This window comes from Schistocerca cancellata, chromosome 2 (assembly GCF_023864275.1).
Source record: "Schistocerca cancellata isolate TAMUIC-IGC-003103 chromosome 2, iqSchCanc2.1, whole genome shotgun sequence".
NCBI lineage: Eukaryota > Metazoa > Arthropoda > Insecta > Orthoptera > Acrididae > Schistocerca > Schistocerca cancellata.
Genome location: NC_064627.1, coordinates 259262586 through 259286466, shown reverse-complemented (window position 1 = coordinate 259286466; position 23881 = coordinate 259262586). Strand labels below are relative to the sequence as shown.

General features: G+C 39.3%; 1 protein-coding gene across 2 annotated transcripts in view; it reads right to left on the bottom strand.

The window, feature by feature from the left end:
* Positions 1 to 2501: 2501 nt before the first annotated feature.
* LOC126161596 (long-chain-fatty-acid--CoA ligase 1) overlaps positions 2502 to 23881 on the bottom strand; it is a 493689-nt gene continuing 472309 nt past the window's right edge. For both annotated transcript variants that reach the window (XM_049917543.1, XM_049917544.1), the window contains exons 9-12: positions 22424 to 22702; positions 22191 to 22334; positions 13355 to 13528; positions 2502 to 7324 (exon numbers count right to left, since the gene is read on the bottom strand). In XM_049917543.1, the coding sequence (XP_049773500.1) occupies positions 7187 to 7324; positions 13355 to 13528; positions 22191 to 22334; positions 22424 to 22702 (735 nt within the window). In that variant the 3' untranslated portion in view covers positions 2502 to 7186. The remainder of the gene's footprint in view (positions 7325 to 13354; positions 13529 to 22190; positions 22335 to 22423; positions 22703 to 23881) is intronic.

The window sequence follows — 23881 nt, the reverse complement described above, 5'->3', positions numbered from 1 at the left end:
CTGCAATAAGTTTAGTGTCTGTGTTTTGCGACCGCACCGCAAAACCGTGCGATTAGTAGACGAAAGGACGTACCTCTCCAATGCGAACCAAAAACATTTGACCGCAAGGTCATAGATCAACCGATTCCCAAAAAAGTGATGAAAACGTAATAGTTTGTCACATAAACTGAAAATAAAAAATTAAACTTTTCACTCTAGGGAAGTCTTTAACCACAGACCTCTCATTCCGCAGCTGCTCACGCTAACCACAGAACCACCGCGCTCCTGAGATAACACAATCCTTGATATTGCGTATCTTGTGCATGGACTACTCATTTTGTATATTTTGCTTATTTTTTCATAGTTCCACACAACTCCTTCTGCTTTTCTCGATTGATCTGTGTTCAGTTTTTCAAGGACTATCCACTGTGCCAACTTATAACTAAATCTGATGGGGGTGCAATGGGGAGGTTCTCTTGTTAGAATGCTGACCATTACATGCACTTTTTTGCCATTTCTGGGACTTACCCAGAATTACATTTTATGGCAAGATAACTTTATTTTACACAGTAGCTTCAAATCGATATGTTCTGCAGGGAATGCAAGCACCCTGCATTTTGCTTATTTACTGGAAATTTTGACTAAATTGTTGAAATGTGCTCATTGCAGCTCTTCTTGGTAGATTATAACATGTATTTTTTTCTGGAACTTCAGTGTACGCAGTATTACAAGAGCTTCCATAGAAAAACACTGATATCTTACTGCTGATTCAAAATAATTATGGTATGCAATTTTTCATCTGTGCATGTGACTCAATGCTTGCAATGCAAAGGCAAAGCTGCAGTATATACCTTCCTTAATAAGTACTCAATATTCATATTCCTTTTTAAATTCTTATCCATATTTAGTCCTTGAAATTTGAAAGAATCAGGTAAGTTGAGGCAGCTCTAAGCTATTAAGTCACATTTTCCCAGTATTTTCATTTAAAATAAATGTATCATCAATAAATAAGGATGGAGTGGAGCAGAAATAGATGGGTAAATTATTAGCATGAAACAGAATTTTTCTACCTTCATTGTCATGTTTGTTGCAAATCTTGCTGCAGTGTATTTACATTCTTATTCACTAAGTTGCTCCATGTATTCCTGCAGTGAAATAGTATTGCTTCAATTACTGTTTCAGTATACTAGGGAAAAATGGGACAACATCTCTTGTGGATATTAAAGGTAGATGCTTGAATCCATATAGAAAAATTGTACTGTAGAAATGAGGAAACATCAAGTCAATAAATGGAGCTTTAAAAATACAGAATTATCATTGCAGTGAAAACTATACACATGGCCTTCAGTCTCCATGTGTCTGAACATCAGTGTACATCAAACTGAACAGTAGACTTATGGCAATAAAGGAAGTGGATAGCCATCTGCCCTTTCCTGCATCAAGAGCTGATTAATACAGTTAATGTGACTTCAAAAACTAGTAGTCCTAAAGATACACCTACACTTATTCAGAACAAAGTATTTGACGCATTTGCAAAATGCCAACAGAGTATTACATTCAGAAAACATATCTATATCCAACAAAGAAAGGAATTATGGATCCCCACAAATTGCTAGTTAGCCCAAGAATAAGCTTGGAAAATGCAGTGTCACTAAAGAACTCACATTGATAGACATTTAACCCAGTGGAATTGTTCCTTGAGAAAAAGAAATTTAAGGAAGAGAACATTGGCAGAAAACCTGTCAGTACTTCTTGTAAATCGCTTTTTTGTGCTCTGTTACTGAATGTTTGAAGGTTGAGCTTTTAAAGAATACTTTTATCTTAAAATAAGGAGGTAACTGTTATATTAATCTGAACTGACAGCAATGAACTTAAGATATGACCATGTGGAATCAATTAAAGATTATCTGATTTTCTACATTACTTTTATGAAATTTAGAAGAATTAATTTGTGAAACCATCACCATCACCATTAACTTTTATGTGACATTTTGGATTGGCATAACTTTCATCAGCCAATATCAATAAGTAGTCAGAATCCAATTCCCCCCATGCTAATCCTGTAACACAGAATATTTTTATTCTGTTGTTTTGTCAAAGAACTGAATTTAATTCTTAAGTAACTTCAAACCCCAGGGTTTTTTTTACTACTTTCACTACCAGCATAATGCAAAACCTGTTTTATTATTTCTAGCCTTAGTTTTTTGATCCTTATATCTAAAATTGCACGCCTGTCTCTGGTTTCCTTTATCTATTTATTGCATTTAATATCCAGCAGAACTTTAACAGTGACACCATTCACTTCTGAATTGTGGTCAACTGACCCATTCATATTACTTTCTGATGTAACATATTCTTAAAAGGAGAAAGGTCCTCTACTACAGAAAGTGAGCCAAGATTATCTAAAATAACATTTACAAAAATTTAGGTTTTAAATTTGTGAAGTAAAATACATTACCTTTTTTATGTAGAATATCATATAAGAGAAGGTATCAAGGGAATATATATTATACAGCATATAATCCTGGTGATGTGAGATCATTTATTTTCAAATCATAGTCACATACACAATGAACTAAAGCCAAGAACTCTGTGCATAGGTACGTGGCCAGATATTTTGGAGCAATACAGAAAATAGTTCCAAATTTATGCTGCCACAGTTGTCTTTCCTTACGTCATGGTTCAAGGCTCTACAGTGAGCACTTTGATCTTACATGTTGTGTATGACCTGAATCACTGGTTTCTTTTTAATCAAATCACAATACAGCAAATTCTTAGCTCAAATGTTAACTGATTAATTTCTACCAGAGGAGCAGCTTATTGATGCTCAACGGTGATGTTATCGACAGTTTCTACCAGAGTAGTTTCTCAAGATGTGTGAAGCAATTATTGCAAGAAACCCAGCCTTGAGACTGTCACTGCTCTGTCAAGGTAAAGTATGGTGCCCAACAAAGTGTGGATGACTGGCTTGCTCTCAGTTCACTCAGATTCTTGCAGCTAAACAATCCAGAATGCATCAGTTCACTCACAAATTTAGTCCTGGACAACTACATGCAAACAGTAGTATTTTTGATTATGGCCTCCTTGTGAGTTTCAGAATGTGTACCTTTGCTGACAGCATATCACAGGTCATTTGTTAGTATATGAGCAGGACCACTGACAGTGGACGATTTAAGCATAGAAAAAAGTTGTGTGTAAAGATGGATCATGCTGCATGTTGGTGTGAACAAACCACAGCATACAGTTTCATCAGAAGGTGCCAAGCAAAGTATGCCTTGTACAGACAGGGTCAGTTGAAGCTGATGGTGATCCCTTACTATGGAGAATGTGCCTCAAAGGAAAAACAGAACAATCTCCTAGGCGATCTCAATAAGAAACACTGGAGATCTATATGTTTAGCAAAGCGATACACCACATTGACACTGTTGAATGTTACCAGAGTAATTTGATGATGAATCTATGGGAAAGAAATTATTCCCTTGCCCTCGCAGTCACCTGGCCTGAATCACCACCGCTCACATAAGGGTATATAGTGGTGCACAGTGTGACCCATGCCTGTGCAGAGGATGACTAGAGATAGTGTGTGTCTTACAAACAGCCAAAGCACAGTGGGAGAAGTACTGTTCAACAAATTAAGCTGCTTCGGACAAAATTTAGTGAGACTACTCAGTCTCATAAATGGCTATATGAAGTACACTTCCTGCACCTACAGTGCTTGCAGAATGAAATGCAATGTCACGTAGATGTAGGGGCATAAAACTAATGACATTCGAAGTTCACTGTCTAACAGCAGTGAGAAACTGCGGCAGCAATCCGTAGGAACAAATTAATTTAAATGTACCTTCTGCACTTGGCCACTATATTGTGTGTGTGTGTGTGTGTGTGTGTGTGTGTGTGTGTGTGTGTGTGTCATATGCATTAATTTTTATTATTTTATTTGTAGCTGTTATTTTTACAGCAACTGTAGTGTATATACTGAAGGGAAAAAAATCTGGACATCAAGGAGGAGTTGCGCAACAGAAATGAAAGTAGGTAGACATGTTTCCACATTTGAAAGATGATGTCTATTACAATTTTGTGCCAGTTGCATAAGAGTGATGCTAGTAGCACCACTATCAGGATGCAAGTCAAGTTTGCTTTAAATAAACGTTGAAACGATCATGAGCATTAGTTACCTCAGAGATTGGACATGGTGAGTAGATGCTAGTCAAGAATGGCTTTAAGGTAACAAGAACACCTTTATCAGCACCTCACTGAAGTTAAATGAGTTTGTGTAATAAGGCTATGAGAAGCTTTTTGCAGAAAAGCTTGACAGCAGTGTAGCCACCGTACATTATTGCTGGCAGCATTGGCCACAAGAATGAAAGGTCACATGGCTCTGGTACATCATATTGCATCTGCAGCAGCAATTTGAGCAGCAGTTGGCACCACAGCGACACAAAGAACTGTTAAAAATTAGTTACTTGAAGGACAGCTCTGAGCCAGACGCCTAATAGTATACATACCACTGACCCCAAACCACCACCATTTGCAACATCAGTGGTGTCAGGTTAGAGTTCATTGGAGGGCAGGTTGGAGGCCTGTTGCGTTTCTTGATGAAAACTGGTTCTGCCTTGTGCCAGTAATGGCTGTGTGTTGTTTAGGAGCAGGCCAGTTGAGGGTCTGCACCCAACCTGTGTGTGCTAGACACACTTGACCTACACCTGGAATTATGGTCCGAGTTGCAGTTCATATGAAAGCAGGAACACACTCGTGGTTATCCCATGCACCCTGATTGCGAAGTTGTACATCAATCTGGTGATTCAACCTGTCTTGATGCCATTAATGAACAGCATTCCAGGGAGTGTTTCCAATCAGGTTAACGCTCTCACAAACCACCGTTGTAATCCAACATGCTCTACTGAGTGTTGCCATTTTGCCTTGGCCTGCTCGATCACCAGATCTGTCTGCAATTGAGCACATATGGGACACTGTTGGGATGACAACTCCAGCATCATCCATAAACAGCTTTTAACTGTCCCTACATTGACCAACCAAGTTCAACAGTCACAGGACTCCATCCCACAAACTGACATCCACCACCTGTACAATACAAAGAATGCACATTTGGAAGCTCACATCCAACACTGGCAATTACATTAGTTATTAGTGTACCAGCATTTCACATTCACGATGGCTTATTTTGTACTTACATTACCTGTGGTCTTAACATGTTACTCACTCACATATGTTACCAAGAGAAATGTATTTCCAGAATTTCATTACTGCGGTTTTATTATTTTTTGGTGTTGCAATTTTTTTTCAGTCAGTGTATTTCAGAATAAAATTGAGTCATCAGTTGCACAGATCTTTTTACTTCAGTGTACAAATTCCGACAAATTAATTTGTCACCTTCACAAACTTACTATTGGTTTAGCAGATGCCAATATCTTCCTCACAGTTATATACGTTCCCTGCTGTTGGCACAATAACTTGACATGTACACAGATGTGATTCATTTACTGTAAATTTATCAGTCTGTAGTTATAAAAATTACATAGAATATGTGCAGTTTTGGACACATCATGGCATTAAGCTTCAGTGAAGAAGATATTGACATCTGCTAAACCAATACTAAGCTTCTGAAGAAGACAAAATAATTTGTTTAAACTTGTAAAGAGAAATAAAAATGTCTGTGCAACTGATGATTTAATTTTATTCTGAAAGATGTAGTAATGTTTATTAGTAGGGCTCCTTATCTGGTTGTAATTATGTAGACCTACTTGACTGATCAGCCTCACTATCAGTTTTTTCATGAAGGCCACTTTTACAGACTCTAGTTCTCCTTGCCCGAGAATCACAGTTGTCAAATCCTTCAGTTAATCAGCCATTTCAACTACTTTTTGCAAAATCTGACTCTGTGTGTGTGTGTGTGTGTGTGTGTGTGTGTGTGTGTGTGTGTGTGTGTGTGTCACACATAACCACAAGTACTTGTGTGTAGCTTTCAGTTTTTATTTTCTCTGATATCACATGAGGAAAGATGCACAGTTTTACAAGGTAAGTATTCTGTGTTCCTGGGTCAGCCGTAGATTAGCAGCCAGCTGATGCAACATAAAAAGATTGAAAACAAATATTTCAATATCTTGTGCACCAAGTATCTTTGTGATGTTGAAACCATTTTATGGATTTTATTAAAAACAGTTGAATTAAACGTAATAAAGGACTTTACTAAGAGAAAATCACAAACTATGGAATTTTATTTGAAGTTGCACTGATCTGACTTGGTGTAATTTTTTTTTACAATCATATATTGTGTTAAGTATTAGAAAGGCACATGCAGTAACATCAATAATTCACATATCTGACAGCAGAAGGGAAAAAAAATATATTTAAGGAAGTTTAAAACAACTTCAGTACCTATTTGTGTTTAGTGCATATTTGCACAAACATCATTCTCATTGAGTAAATACTGACAATATTTTGAGATTATAATCAAGAAGATGGTCTTTAATGATAGGAATCACAGTACTAAATAGAACTAAATTTTACCTATTTTTTTTTTTTTAAACCACACACATCTGAACCATTTGAAATTTGCAAGTGAATAAAAAAAAGGTAACAATCACTATATTACACATGTATACAACAGAACACATCTTTAAATAAATCATTTTAACTATAAAAATGTTTTGTTCTAAAGCTGAAGTATGTTAAATAATTAAAAAGTATCTTCTTTTTAAATAAAAAACAATGTGTGTAAACATTATTTTCTACAAATGAAACTGCAATTAAGAGCTTAGATGCAGTTTTTTTTTTTAAAGAATCAGCCACTCACTTGTGAAGTTTTTTAACAAGCAGTAATAAATTACACATGATCATTCAGAACATTAAATTGTTAACAGGACGAATGCTGTTTCTTAACATTTTTGTCATTCCAAGATCATATGCACTTTTCTTTCAGACATCCACATTCATTTATCATATTCACAAGTCTCTCAAAATAATAGTCACAGATAGTAGATCCATCATTTTCACAAAAGAATGTAGTTTTTGTCCTCATGAAAAACTTATCACATTGTTTTATGATCTTTAAATATATTATAAATAATGGAAATAAATATATTCGAGAAAAATGTAGAAACATATTCCCATGATTCTTACATGGTATCAGTATCACCTTCTCAGTTTCATAACTTGATCGGTTTTATTAACTTTTTAAATGATATGTCTATGCGAGTTTTGCATACATATCTTCAATTTGAGGTTTGAAGTAAGCTTTCAGCTGAGGTCGTTTACTCTTCAGTGTTGGTGTTAATAAACCATTTTGTACAGAAAATGGATCAGGATGCAAATACACATCTTTAACCTAGACAAAAGAATAGCAATTTTAATTAAATGTAAGAAGAAAGTACAGTTAACAATATGTTACAGAAAACAGATATTGTGAAAAAGTTGCCAACATTCCAAGCACTGGAACAGATGTACACATTGGTATGGTCTTAAGAAATAACAACAAAATACTTTGTAAAATGCAACATAACTATGATTTTGCAGAATGCTGTAACTAGTGTAATAATTATTTTTTCTTTTGTTTAACCAGATGACAGTTACAGTCACCAATTTCAGTGGAAATCTATAGGCATCTTCAGATCTGAACACTGGGTCTAGAGATTATAGTTTAAGCAGGTAATAGCTCGAGTGAAACCTGCAGTTCTTGTCCGGTTAAATAAAATAAAAAAGAATACCAAGATATGTACCACGGAAAAAGAGATATGTGATGAATGAACAATGAGTATATGAAGCAAAACACACACACACACACACACACACACACACACACACACACACACACACACATTTTTACAAATGTAAACAATATTGTAGTAGAAATACTACAAACAAGATCTTAAGTCCAGGGTAACTAAAAATATGCCAACAGTGAGAAGATAATAATTATTATAATTGGCTGTGAGTACATGGTTTAAACAGAATAATAATTACACTTGTCAAAAGCCAATATCTGGCAAAATCACAATAAAAAAACCAACTGGACAGAGCAAAATTTTAATAGAATACACTTTCTCACCACTATTTGATTGTACTAAAATACCATGACAAAAATAGTTTAATAATTTACTGCACAATTACTGTTAGCTTAGCTTAGTGTAATGGTAATAACTCTGTTAATGTTGCAATATCAGGATGCTGATATAGACTCAGGCATAATCTTTGCTTTTTGTTGCCAACTCCATCCTTCTGTATACGTCATAGAACTGCAGTGACACCACTGCATGTAATTTTATTGTATGATAAAATTAGTTCATAAACCTAACTGAGGAAATATGAAAATAAAATAAATTAAATGTAAAAGCAAGCAGCAGTGTAAAAACAGAAGTAAGGCAAAAGAAGGACAATGGTTGTGATAAGGAGTAAAAGGAAAAGTATAACAATGGAGTGGGGAAGAAGAAAGAGGAATGTTGAGAAAGAATTAAGGAGCTTTTGCTTCAAGCCAACAATACTGATATCAGCATGAGTTGCTTAAAAATTATCATCCATCCATCCATCCATCCTAAATACGTTAAAGAAGGGCAGGATTCTATTACTATCTATTTGTGAGCTGTACTGTTTATATTAGTTTTTTTTATGTATTATTGCTTTTGTCAAATAAATGTTAAGGGAAGCTTCTGGAAATTAGAGAGTGTTATAAAATGCTACTCACAAAAGAAGCAATAAATGGACACCACACAATGAGAGGGGAAATAACAACCAATAAGCCTGTGTTGTTCTCCTGCTCCACAATGTGCGATATGAAACTTCCTGGCAGATTAAAACTGTGTGCCCGACCGAGACTCGAACTCGGGACCTTTGCCTTTCGCGGGCAAGTGCTTTACCAACTGAGCTACCGAAGCACGACTCACGCCAAGTACTCACAGCCTTACTTCTGCCAATACCTCGTCTCCTACCTTCCCAACTTTACAGAAGCTCTCCTGTGAACCTTGCAGAACTAGCACTCCTGAAAGAAAGGATATAGCGGAGACATGGCTTAGCCACAGCCTGGGGGATGTTTCCAGAATGAGATTTTCACTCTGCAGCGGATGGTGTGCTGATATGAAACTTCCTGGCAGATTAAAACTGTGTGCCCGACTGAGACTCGAACTCGGGTACAGCACTTGCCCGCGAAAGGCAAAGGTCCCGAGTTCGAGTCTCGGTCGGGCACACAGTTTTAATCTGCCAGGAAGTTTCATATCAGCGCACTCTCCGCTGCAGAGTGAAAATCTCATTCTGGAATGTGTGATATGTTACTTTTTTCTTTAGTACGAAGCCTTTCTAATTTTATATAAAGCGAGGGTGTAGTGAGGAATTACAATCTATTTAACCCACTTAAAATGCTCTTTTCACTTTTATTTGTCTAATCTTTTATGTTCCTTGGGATTAGCGTATCATATTACACATCTTTGTTGTAAAGAAAGTGGCTTTGTGGATTTTGTGATTTTTGCGATGGTTCTGCAAGCATTTGGGTGTATGAAAAGTATCCACCTGCCTGGAGAGTCCAATTACATACTAAATTGCAGACACCCATTAATAGGATGGATGAGAGAGTTCTCAGGTCATAGGACTGTTCCTCCTGCCACCGAACTTCACTAATTCCCACTTTATCTAATTTCAACCTATCCATTTCCCTTTTTAAATTTTCTAATCTACCTGGCCGATTAAGGGATCTGACATTCCACGCTCCGATCCGTAGAACACCAGTTTTCTTTCTCCTGATAACGACGTCCTCCTGAGTAGTCCCTGCCCGGAGATCCGAATTGGGGACTATTTTACTTCCGGAATATTTTACCCAAGAGGACACCATCATCATTTAACCATGCAGTAAAGCTGCTTGCCCTCAGGAAAAATTATGGCTGTAGTTTCCCCTTGCTTTCAGCCGTTCGCAGTACCAGCACAGCAAGGCCGTTTTGGTTAGTGTTGCAAGGCCAGATCAGTCAATCATCCAGACTGTTGCCCCTGCAACTACTGAAAAGGCTGCTGCCCCTCTTCAGGAACCACACGTTTGTCTGGCCTCTCAAGAGATACCCCTCCGTTGTGGTTGCAGCTACAGTACGGCCATCTGTATCGCTGAGGCACGCAAGCCTCCCCACCAACTGCAAGGTCCATGGTTCATAGGGGTAGGGAATACCATTAAGCAGTATAATGATTGTTATTACAAAGTACAGACTAAGTTTCTATGATTTCCTTGTCTTTTGCCAGTGAATACCTTGACTTACTCTGCATCCCTGAAAGTTCTCCTTCTAGATGGATCTACAGAACATAGTGGATGAATGAACGAATAAAAGACTGCCGCAATATAAGAGCATTCCTTCCATGTGTACTCTGCCCCATGCTTGAGAGGAATCTTATGATGGGTACCAAGAAAATAAAATACTTGGGGTGCGCTAAAATAAGCACTGCTGCCTTATGGTAGGTTGAGGAATTCACAAAGACTAAGGGAGAAACACCCCTACAGAAAAAGACCCGGTCCTCCAGGTTGAGGATTGTACGCAGGGCCAATAACCCATGTACGGAAAATTCTAATATTACAAATATCTCACATATGCCTCGGATGAAAAAATGGACCCCAAAATATGATGACCTTGCAATGGAAATCAAACATGAGAGTCGGAACATGGAATGTACGGAGTATGTTTAAAACAGTATCCTTCAGAAGACTCAGCAAACAACTAGACTTAAGTACACAATATTCAACAGTGATAAAGAAAATGGTTATCACAAATTTGGAACAGCCTTCTGTGTACTAAATGATGTTCTCCATACAGTAATAAAGTTTGAAGCCATTGATGAAAGATATGCTACCTTAGAATCGGGTTCAAGTGGTTCAACTTGTCACTAAAAAACTTTCATGCGCCAACTAATGACAAAGATGATATAACAAAGGATAACTTCTATAAAAACTTACCAGACCTGTGGAAAAAAAAGACTACCAAAACATGATATCAAGCTAGTAAAAGGCGATTTTAATGCAAAAATAGTAAAAGAGGATATTTTCAGACCAACTATTGGAAAAGAAAGTCTGCATGAGGTAAGTAATAATAATGTCATTCGGCTGATAAATTTTGCTGCAACAAATATGATCATTAGCAGTACTACCTTCCCTCATAAAAGAATACAGGAAGAAATATGGTACTCAAGTGATAAGAAAACAGCAAATCAGATTGATCATGTTTTCATAGATAGTAAACACAGAAAAACAATTAGTGATGTACAATTCTTCCAAGGAGCTGAAATGGGGTCAGATCATAATCTAGTAATAAGCACAATGAAAATCAAGCTGAAGGCAGCACCAAAAGTGAAATCTAGACTGGGAAACGTGAACAGATGAAGTTTCAAACCTGTTTGAGGCCTTAAGTAATATGGAAGAAAGCCTTGAAATGACCAGTGATGAATACTGGAGAAATGTAAAAGAAGTCATCCTCACAGATGCAAATAATAAACTGCAGAGAGCTAAGAAAGGCAGGGAGAAATGGTTCAGTGAAGAGTGCGAAGAAGCTGAAAACAACATTATGAAACTACAAAAGAAATGGTTGCAAACAAATAAGAATCCTGAAACAGAATTTGATTATCGGCAGGCTCAAATGCAGGCAAACAAAATTAACCAGAAGAAAAAGAAACAATTCCTAAAACAACAGATTGAATTGATTCATGACTATCATCAAAATAATAACAACATGCGGAAAATGTATGGTACAATCAACAAAATTGGAAAAGGTTTTAATCACAAAAGCAAGGTGATGAAGGATTTAAATGATTGAACCAAGAAAAATTTTAGCAACAAGCAAGGAGTATTTTGACAACCTGCTGAATCGTTCTGATCCAGTTGCTAGTTCCGGCAACAGTCACAACTGTGAGGAAATTCCAGAACCCACATAGGAAGAGGTAGCAGAGTGTGTCAAACGCCTAAAAAATGGTGAAGCAACTGGCAGTGACAGCATCCCAAGTGAAATACAAGCACTGCACATACGTTTACTTCACCTTATACAGATAATCTAGGAAACAGAGGACATTCGAACGGTGGAGAGAATAAAGGAGACAGGGAAGATCTCAGAAACTATAGAGGAATATCATTAGTCAATACAGGTTATAAATCTTATCTTGTTTATTGCTATGCTGCTTAAAACCATATGCAGAAAGTATAATTGGGGATTATCAAAATGGCTTCCGCAAAAACAGATCCACCACTGTCAACACGTTTGCAATCAAATCAATAAATGAAAAAGTTTGTGAATATAAAGAAAAAAATGTATTATCTGTTCATTGATTTCATGGAAGCTTCTGACTACATCCATAGACAAAGCTTGTGGAATGTAATGCCAGAATTTGGTTTTACTAAATCAATTAAAGTCTGACCATTAAAAAAAAAAACTGGGTTCAGACAAGGAGATGCTTTGTCCCCCCTTCTCTTCAATATAGCTTTAGAAAGAGTTGTGAGGAAACTCAAACTGGTACCTGCTGGGATCCTCCAAGAAAGGATACGCAGATGACATATTGCTCATTGGAAACAGTGAAATAGAGATTAGGCAATTATTTGTGGAACTTGCAACAGAAACATCAAGACTTGGCCAGAAAGTAAATGATGAGAAAACAAAATACATGATAGTTCAAAGATGTAGCGATCAGTGGGATAACCAATCACATCTAATAGTTGGTGAACACACATTCGAACATGTTGAACAGTTCAAATTTCTGGGATCAGTGATAGATTAACAATATCAGAGACAGGTAGAAATAAAAGCGAGACTGCAAAATTCTAACCGAGCCTATTATGCAATACAAAATCTCTTAGAGTCCAAACTGCTGACTAGGAAAACTAAATGTTATATAATGCAATCATCAGACCAGTTATAATCCATGGGGCAGAAACATGGAGCCTAACGAAAACAGAACACCACCATTTCCAAGCGTTTGAGAATAAAGTTTATAGAAAAATCTTTGGTTCATATTATGACAATGAATCACAATGCTGGAAGAGAAGACACAACATAGAAATCCCCAAGCTATCACAACAACCAATGATAGTGAATATAATAAATGCTAGAAGACTGCAATGGGCTAGACATCTGATGAGAATGAAAGAAGATCAAATTGTGTTACGAATATTCAGGGAAAATCCATACGGCAAAAGACCAAGGGGGAGACCCAGGTGTACTTGGTGCAATGAAATTGATTGCATATGTGAAAGATTGGGAATAAACAACTGGCAAGAGGCAGCACAAGACAGGAGCATCTGGAGGAATCATGTGAGACAGGCACAGGAGCTTCGAGTTCCTTAGAAGCCCACTACTACTACTACTACTACTACTACTACTACTACTACTTGCACAAGTGGAGAGCTACTTACCTGTTCAAAGGACTTGAGGCCTGCTTCCTTGCCCCATGATATCATATCATCAAAAATTAGCTTTTTAACCTCTGGGTGGCTGCATAGCACAGAAAATGTTCCTGGTATTCCATTTTCAAGAGCCCAGCATTTTATAACATCAACATCAGGAACAACAACTGCCACTATGCATGACTGCAAAAATAATAAGACAAATATTTAAAAAAAGTGAAACATGGTATATTTAAAAGAACTGACAGTACATAATGTGACACTACACCACAATCTCTTCAGTTTCATAATTAGTAGGTGCAGATTAAGAGATTCATTTAAACCGAAAGCTACTGAATACATCCCCTACTTTCCGAAGAGTAGTCAGAACTGCCATGGGCTTCATCAGACAGACATCTTTTACCTGATACGCCATGATCATATTTTATGGTTTTTGATTACTTGCATATCAGTGATTTTGATGTTGCAGTCTAAGACTGACTCAGTAAAGGCAACCGAATGGAAGTGGAAACCTACATTTTAATTTAAACCATCATAGATTGTAATAGCTAATGTCTAGGTTCATGCTACTATACTAAAATTTGTTACTGGTTTCAGATCTGTAGTCATCATCTGATTTAATGATTACAGAAGCAACACATAGGCTTGTAGATAGTAAGTACATGTATTAACTATGTGCCTGTTTTGTTGCTGTAATAGTTAGATCTGATGATGGTGGGAAATCTGAAACATGTAATCAATTTCAATAAAATAGCGAGTGAACAGGCTGTTGACTTTTATGATCTACTCCAATACAAAGCTCCCAGATCTCTTCCTCAGGTCCAAAATTAGTGAATATCAAACTAATTAATGTAACCACCTTAGAACATCAGTTACATCACAAGCATTCAGTACAGGAAGTTTTTAGTACCAGAAACAATCTTCTTCTTGTAAAAGCAGTTCAATTAAGCAATTATAAACAGAAACTTTTCAGCATTTCTGTGAGCGACACTATTTTAAATTTTAATCTATTTATTTAAGTCTCTGAATCTGATCCTCAGTCAACAACAATATTTTTTAAAATGTCTTTGGACTCCAAAATGATGATACAGATCATCATCATCGTCATTGTTGTTGCTGTTGTTGTTGTTGTTACTACTATAGTTTGAGAGAGATCTGTCACCATCTGCTAGCTTGCTTTCTTTTTTTCTGAATTTCACACTGGCCATTTGTTAGCCATGTTGAATTGTAAGCAGAAATGGTGTTCATTTTGTTCACTTACAAAATAAGCACATCACCAGTTAACTACATTTCCTTAAATTAATGAGTTGTCATCAAAACAAGTCATTAATTTTCAGACAGTGAACCTGTGCACAATGCTGGTCGAAGCAACCATGCCTATATAAAACCCACATCCTTTCGTCTTTCCCTCTCCTTCCCTCTTTCCTGATGAAGCAGCCGTTGGTTGCGAAAGCTAGAATTTTGCGTGTATGTTTGTGTTTTTTTGTGTGTCTATCGACCTGCCAGCGCTTTCTTTTGGTAAGTCACATCATCTTTGTTTTTAGATATATTTTTCCCACGTGGGAAAAATATATCTAAAAACAAAGATGCTGTAACTTACCGAACAAAAGCGTTGGTATGTTGATAGAGACAATAAAAAACACACACACACAAATTTCAAGCTTTTGCAACCCAAGGTTACTTCATCAGGAAAGAGGGAAAGACAAAAGGATGTGGGTTTTAAGGGAGAGGGTAAGGAGTCATTCCAATTCCGGGAGCGGAAAGACGTACTTTAGGGGGAAAAAAAGGACAGGTATACACTCGTGCACACACACGCACGCACGCACGCACGCACGCACACACGCACGCACACACATCCATCCGCACATACACAGACGCAAGCAGACATTTGTAAAGGCAAAGAGTTTGGGAAGAGATGTCAGTCGAGGCGAAAGTACAGAGGCAAAGATGTTGCTGAATGACAGGTGAGGTATGAGCGGCGGCAACTTGAAATTAATAGAGGTTGAGGCCTGGCGGGTAACGGGAAGAGAGGATAAACTGAAGGGCAAGTTCCCATCTACGGAGTTCTGACAGATTGGTGTTAGTGGGAAGTATCCAGATAACCCCGACGGTGTAACACTGTGCCAAGATGTGCTGGCCGTGCACCAAGGCATGTTTCGCCACAGGGTGATCCTCATTACCAATAAACACTGTCTGCCTGTATCCATTCATGCGATGGACAGAGTGTTGCTGGTCATTCCCACATAGAAAGCTTCACAGTGTAGACAGGTCAGTTGGTAAATCACATGGGTGCTTTCACACGTGGCTCTGCCTTTGATTGTGTACACCTTCCGGGTTACAGGACTGGAGTAGGTGGTGGTGGGAGGGTGCATAGGACAGGTTTTACACCGGGGGCAGTTACAAGGGTAGGAGCCAGAGGGTAGGGAAGGTGGTTTGGGGATTTCATAGGGATGAACCAAGAGGTTACGAAGGTTAGGTGAACGGCAGAAAGACACTCTTGGTGGATTGGGGAGGATTTCATGAAGGATGGATCTCATTTCAGGGCAGGATTTGAGGAAGTCGTATCCCTGCTGGAGAGCCACATTCAGAGTCTGATCCAGTCCCGGAAAGTATCCTGTCACAAGTGGGGCACTTTTGGGGTTGTTCTGTGGGAGTTCTGGGTTTGAGGGGATGAGGAAGTGGCTCTGGTAATTTGCTTTTGTACCAGGTCGGGAGGGTAGTTGCGGGATGCGAAAGCTGTTTTCAGGTTGTTGGTGTAATGGTTCAGGGATTCCAGACTGGAGCAGATTCATTTGCCACGAAGACCTAGGCTGTAGGGAAGGGACCGTTTGATGTGGAATGGGTGGCAGCTGTCATAATGGAGGTACTGTTGCTTGTTGGTGGGTTTGATGTGGATGGATGTGTGAAGCTGGCCATTGGACAGATGGAGGTCAACGTCAAGGAAAGTGGCATGGGATTTGGAGTAGGACCAGGTGAATCTGATGGAACCAAAGGAGTTGAGTTTGGAGGGGAAATTCTGGAGTTCTTCTTCACTGTGAGTCCAGATCATGAAGATGTCATCAATAAATCTGTACCAAACTTTGGGTTGGCAGGCCTGGGTAACCAAGAAGGCTTCCTCTAAGCGACCCATAAACAGGTTGGCCTACGAGGGGGCCATCCTGGTACCCATGGCTGTTCCCTTTAATTGTTGGTATGTCTGGCCTTCGAAAGTGAAGAAGTTGTGAGTCAGGATGAAGCTGGCTAAGATAATGAGGAAAGAGGTTTTAGGTAGGGTGGCAGGTGATTGGTGTGAAAGGAAGTGCTCCATCGCAGCGAGGCCCTGGATGTACTCTTGAAAACAATAAGGAACACATTCTCAGAGAGAGAGGGAGAGAAGTAGTTGTGTTGGAATTTACAATATGTTTCTGATATGGAGCTCCACATATGCCCAGTGACAGGATTGTTTTTAGGTATAGTCTCTACAAGATATTAAACTGAAATGTAAAACTATTTTCCTGAACTGAAAAGATGCTCTAGCTCCAGCCACCAAGGTAGGAGCTGCTGCCAACAGAAGCAGCAGTTTCTATTTCTACACAGTGATTAATTTAGTATTTTTCTGACTTGTTTCTGTGAAGAAGTAAATATTATGTGAGTGTTTCCCTGTACAATTTGCTAATTTTTTTCTAACTGTGCATATTTTTTTCCTCAATAATTGTGTGAACTCACTTAATTTCATATAGATAGCCAGAAGCAGTGTAGAAGCTGCACCCCGACTGCATCTAGCAACTGCTGTGTGCTGTTATATTCCTTGTTGTATAGACAAATGTAGTTTCATGGTGGACAGGGTCTGAAGCTGTTGTTTATGAACACAGAGGAAAATGGTGACTGTACAGTTGGAAGCCATGTTGACCATGGTTGACAGGCTTTGGGCTGCTGCCGTAACCTGCAGTGAAGTTTAAGCACCTGAGGTGAAAGCTATGGCACCTCTTGTGCCTGTAGCATTGTCTGGAACTCCTGATGTTGCATCACATTCAGATTCACTTGTTTTTGTAGGTCCACATTCATCTGACTGCGCATGGAAAACATGGTGAAGTCAGGAGTCTCAGGGTGGAAGGCATAAGTGAGTACTGGCTACACAGCTGACCCCTTTATACTTTGGAAACATAATTGAGGTCTTGTCCATTGCTGAAAGTACATGTGACTCAGCACAGGACATTTTGTCTAATAGGACTGGGGATGATCTTCATGAAAGGCATGGATAAATGGATAAGTGGATAAGAGAAGAGGATGGGTTTGCTGGTCATTGGGAGCTCCAACATAAGGCAGGTGTATCCTCTTAAAGAAATAGCAAGCTTGCCAGGAAGATAAGCAAGTTTCAGTCCTGTACGGTTGCTAGGGGTCTTATAAAAAATGTGGAGGGCGCTGTGTTGACAGTGACTGAGTGCACTGGGCACACCTGGGTGTAAATCATGGCTCCTGTTGGCATGAATGCTGCCTAGCACTTAAGCTCTGAGGCCATCCTCAGTTCCTACAAGCAGCTGGTTGAATTAGTGAAGATAGTGTTACACATCATGCGGAAGCAGAATTAGCATTTTTGAGGATCATTTCCAGAACCGGTTATGGTACACTGGTTTGGAGCTGAGGGGAGGGCTTCAACCAGAGACTTTTGACAATTCTGTCATAATGCCCAAAATTCATAAACGCCCATGCATTTATGCATTTTAAAGATTAATTGACAAGCGGCACTTCTAAAAAAAAAAGTTTAAGCTGATTTTTGTATTGGAAAAGATGTTTTGCAACACTGCTTTTCAGTGACTGGGTAACAAAGTTAAAAATGCTCTTTGAGGGTTAGGGGAGAGTTATTAGGAGAAATAAATTGGACTCTAACCATAACTTTTTACATCTTTAATGTGGTCAAGTCTTGGGGTAGTGCATAATAAAAAAGAATACAACACTCAAGTTAAAACTTAATTTTTGAACTGAAGTGTAGTTTATATCAAGTAGCTAACCAGTAGGTGGAAATCAGACAATGGAAAACCTTGTATGGAATGTAACAATATTATGAAAAGGAAAGTTGTTACTCACCATATAATGGAGATGCTGAGTTGTAGATAGCCGCAACAAAAAGTCTGTCACAAATAAGCTTTCAGCCAGCAAGGCCTTCTACAAAAATAGACAACACACACACACACACACACACACACACACACACACACACACACGACTGCAGTCTCTGGCAACTGAAGCCACACTGAGCAGCAGCAGCACCAGTGCATAATGGGAATGGCAAATAGGTGGGGGTAAGGAGTAGTCTGGGGCATGGGAGGGGAGGGATAGCATGGTAGGGGTGGGAGGCAGTGCTGCTGAGGAGTGCACAAGGACAATGTGGAGAGAGGGTAGGGCAGTTATATGTAGTCGGGAGGTTAGGCAGAGGGCAGGGGAGAGGAGGGGTGGGGGCGGGGGTAGTGGAAAACTAGAGAAGTAGGAAGACTGGGTGTGTGGTGGAATGATGGCTGTGTAGTGCTGAAACGGGAACAGGGAAGGGGCTGGATGGGTGAGGACAATGACTAATGAAGGTTGAGGCCAGGGGGGTTACGGGAATGTAGGATATATTGTAGGAAAGTTCCCACTTGCACAGTTCAGAAAAGTTGGTGTTTGTGGGAAGGATCCATGTAGCACAGGCTGTGAAGCAGTCATTGACATGAAGAATGTCATGTTGGGTAGCTTGCTCAGCAACAGGGTGGTCCACTTGTTTCTTGGCCACAGTTTGTTGGTGGCCATTCATGCAGACAGACAGCTTGTTGTCTGTCACGCGCACATAGAATGCAGCACAGTGGTTGCAGCTTAGCTTTTAGATCACACGACTGGCTTCACAGATAGCTGTGCCTTTGTTGGGATAGGTGATGTTTGTGACCGGGCTGGAGTAGGTGGTAGTGTGAGGATGTATGGGACAGGTCGTGCATCTAAATCTATTAGAGGTACATGAGCCATGAGGTAAGGGGTTGGGACCAGGGGTTGTGAGGAATGGATGAGTATGTTGTGTAGTTTTGGTGAATGGCAGAATACCACTCTGGGAGGGGTGGGAAGGATAGTGGGCAGGACATTTCTCATTTCAGGGAATGATAAGAGGTAGTCGAAACCATAGTGCAGAATGTAATTAATTTGATCCAGTCCTGAGTGGTACTGAGTTACAAGGGGAATGCTCCTCTGTGGCTGGAAGGTGAGGGCTTGGGAGGTAGTGGGAGACTGGAAAGCTAAGGCTTCAGCGAGACCCATGGTATATTTTGAGAGGGACAGCTAATCACTGCAGATGTGACAACCGCAGGCGACTAGGCTGTATTGAAGGGACTTCTATGGAATGGGTAGCAGGTGTTGAAGTGGAAGTATTGCTGGTGCTTAGTAGGTTTGATATGGACAGAGGCACTGATGTAGTCACCTTTCAGGTGGAGGTCAACGTCTAGGAAGGTTGCCTGTTGGGTTGAGTAGGAGTTTCTGGGGGAATGTGGATAGGGTGTCCTCACCCGCAATCCAGATCTCAAAGATGTCACCAATGAATCTGAACCAGGTGAGAGGTTTAGGATTCTATGTGTTTAGGAAGGATTCCTCTAAATGGCCCGTGAATAGGTTGGCATAGGATGGTGCCATGTTGGTACCCATAGCTGTACCCCAGATTTGTTTGTAGGTAATGCCTTCAAAAGAAATTACAAACTAAGCATGACAATGAACAGATGTCAGATTACTTCAGGGGTCAGAATCAAAAATGTATCTCCGAAAATGTTGAATATAAATGTTCATAGTGCAAGAGCACTGTACAATATGCCTCAGACAAATATGTGCTAAGAAAAGTTATGACGGATAGGAAAGACATCCTACGGTTCAGCAACCAAAACCACATTAGAAAGCTGCTCCAAAACTGAAGAATGCTTCACTGCAGATTTAAACAGAGTCAAAGTCTCATTGATAACAAAAACTTAATGAAACCAAAACCAGCCTAAAGAGAGCCTTACATGAAACATTCAATGAATTTGAAAGTCAAATTCTAACTACTGATTTGACAGAAAAGACTTAGAAGGTTTGGTCTTATGTTAAATCAGTAAGCTGATTGAAACCAAGTGTCCAGACATTCACTCAGTGACTAAAGTGGCATCAAAATGGACGACGATGGAAGGCCAAAATACTAAAATCTCTTTTTCCAAAATTGTGCGATTAATGAAGATCGTACGGAGGTTGCTCTTCTGATTCAATGCACAAATACCAAAATGACTTATCAAACTAAGTGGCTGTGGGCTAGAAAATTAAGTAAAATCATTTAAGAGGGAAAAGGTGACTGATACTGGTGGGATATCTGTACGATTCTATGTAGAGTATGCAAAAGAAATTTTAACTCTACCAGCAGCAATTCTTGTAGATAGCTGGAGGAATGAAGCATTCCAAGTAACAGAATTAATGCACACACATATTTTCAAAAAAGAATCATCAAAGACATGCACAAAACTACGGGCCTGCATCACAACTGAGAATTTTGGAACACACATTATACTGCATATTATGACCTATCCAGACACTAAAAATAGCCTGAGCATGTGAAACCTGGCTCACTCTGTTTACAAAATCCAGAACACAGAAAATTCAAGCAACCAGATGAATGCCATGTTCATCTTCAAGAAGGGGTTTGATACAGTTTCATATTACCTACTAATGAATTGAATATGACTGTATGGAATATTAGACTTGCTTTGCAACTGGACTGAACTGAAGAGCTTTTTGCAAATAGAATACAGCACATCAATCTTAAAAGAGACTTATCTTCAGAGGTAAAAGTAACTTAGGGTGTACTCCAAGGAAGTGTTATAGGGCCATTATTGTTCATACTTTTATTTAAATGGCTTGGTAGATAATGTCAAAAACTTCTGGAGAATGTTCTCAGATGCTGTTGTTGTATGTAGAGAAGTTGCAATGCCATAAAATTTTAATGAAATGTAGGACAATCTGTATTGGATTGACACTTCATGCAGGAACTGGCAGTTGACCCACAACATAAATATGAGCTATCGCACAAGGTGCCTTATTGTATGATTACACAAGTGTTGCACAATCACTGGAAGCAGACGCACCCATTACCTATCTGGGACTGTGCATACAGAATGACATCAACTGGAACAACAAAGTACAACTAATAGCAGGAAACACATCTGCCAGACAGATCCATTGAAAGAATCGTCAGGAAGTATAGTCCATCCATGAAGAAGATAGCTTACAAAAGCATTGTTCAACCAATATTTTAATACTGCTTGTCAGTAAGGGAAACTGAGGAGATACAAAGATGAGAAGCACATTTCATCACAAGTTTGTGTAGTAAGGGCAAAAGGTTATGAAGATGCTCATCTGACTCCTGTTACAGACTTCACAAGAGAAGCATTACGCATCATAATGTCATTTACTGTTAAAACTCTGAGGGTGTACATTCTTGAAGGAGCCAACTAAAATTGCTTTCTTATGTGTGTATGTCATGAATAGACCATGAAGGCAAGATTAGGGGTGTTCAGGCTCACATAAGAGATTACCAATGATTGTTCTTCTCATCCACAATTGTTGACTGGCACAGAAGTAGTAACCATAGTACACAAAACAACCTCCCCCACATATCACAAGGCGGCTTGTAGAGGATAGATGCAATGATGAATATTTTGTTCATAACTGGTAATAGCAAGGAATAATATGTGATTTAGAAACACCATCAAGTAAATAGTTGACAGCCACTGATCACAACTTAACATGCTCTATCCTCGACATGCCGTCTACATACAATACAGCCCAATACAAATTTACTTGCACTAATTTATAATTTTGTTTATACAACACTGACCTTTAGAGATTCACCACAAACAAATACTTGCTGTACATACTGGCTTCGAATGTAAATATTTTCAATTTTTTCAGGAACTATATATTCTCCCTGTGACAATTTAAATATATGTTTCTTCCTATCAATAATCTTCAGTGTGCCATTCTGAAAAAAAATTAGAAAATCTATGATCATCCAGAAAATTTTCATTTGATAATTACAACAAAATTAAAATTATTTTACAGTATACCCACTGGCAGCCATTGCCCAACATCGCCAGTATGGTGCCATCCATCACTGTCAACTGTTTCATTTGTTTTCTCTTCATCCTTGTAGTAGCCTAGAAAAACATTTGTGCCTTTGACACAAACCTCGCCTTGGCCATTGGATGCATAATACTCCATCTCAGGCACATCCACTAATTTGACACAGCAGCAGGCAACTGGAGGCCCTACATGGTCTGGAACGTGATCACCTTGTACAGTCAGAGTTACTGGTGCAGAGCACTCTGTCTGCCCGTAGCCCTCCACTACCTAAGGAACACATGTGATACAACAATAAGATCATAAATTTTCAGCCCATCAGTGAAACAATAACAAAGTTTATATTATCGGATTAAAAGAGAGGGGAAGGGACCAAACTACGAGGTCATCAGTCCCTTGTTCCAAATAAAACAGTGCCACAAGTGTGAGAATAAAACAAACAAGACTGACAACACAAAACAGAGTGAAAGGAAAAAGCACAACAATGATGAAGGACAACAAACATGTAAATGGACAAAAGGGGAACAAGAAAACCACAGAAATGAAAGGAACGAGATGAAGACAGTAAAACAACAAAGCAAATGACCATGGCTGGCAGACCATGAGAATAAAAAGGAGAAGCCAGCCACTCTGCAACACATTAAAACCTCCATCCTAAAAGCACTAGGGTGGAGGACAAAGATGGACAAAGTACATGCACTAAAACTTAGATCAAATGATAAAACCCACCCTCATGAATAACATGTAAAACTAATTCAGCCAATGAGGCATTGTCAGATAAAATTAGCGGCAACAAGTCTGGTGACCTAAGATTGTGTCTCTGGGCAGTCAAAGCAGGACAGTGCACCAGAAGATGGGCCACTGTCAACCGGGCGCCACACTGACACTAAGGCGGGTCTTTAAAGCGCTGGAGGTAACTGTTGGTCCCCCAAGTGAGGCCAATGCGGAGCCGGCAGAGGACAACTGATACCCTGCAAGAGGCCCGCATGGAAGACATCCACACATTCAGTCTCCTTAATGACATGCAGTTTGTTGTGCATACTGTTATGCCATTCCACCTCCCAAATTCGAAAAGCACTGTGGCATAAGTCCGAATGAAGATTAGGTTCAGAGATGCCCATCTCCAGAAGCGGTTTCCGTGTAGCCTGTTTGGCCAGCCTGTCGGCAAGTTTGTTGCCTAGACTTCCAACGTGACTTAGGTTCCAGACAATCACCACCGAATAACTGGACCACTCCAGGGCATAGATAGACTCCTGGATGGTCGCTACCAAAGGATGACAGGGGTAGCACTGGTCGATAGCTTGTAGGCTGCTCAAGGAGTCAGTACACAGGAGAAATGACTCACCTAGGCATCAGCGGATATGCTTAAGACCATGAAATATGGCTGCTAGCTCTGCAGTGAAAACACTGCAGCCATCGGGCAAGGAGTGCTGTTCTATATGTTCTCCA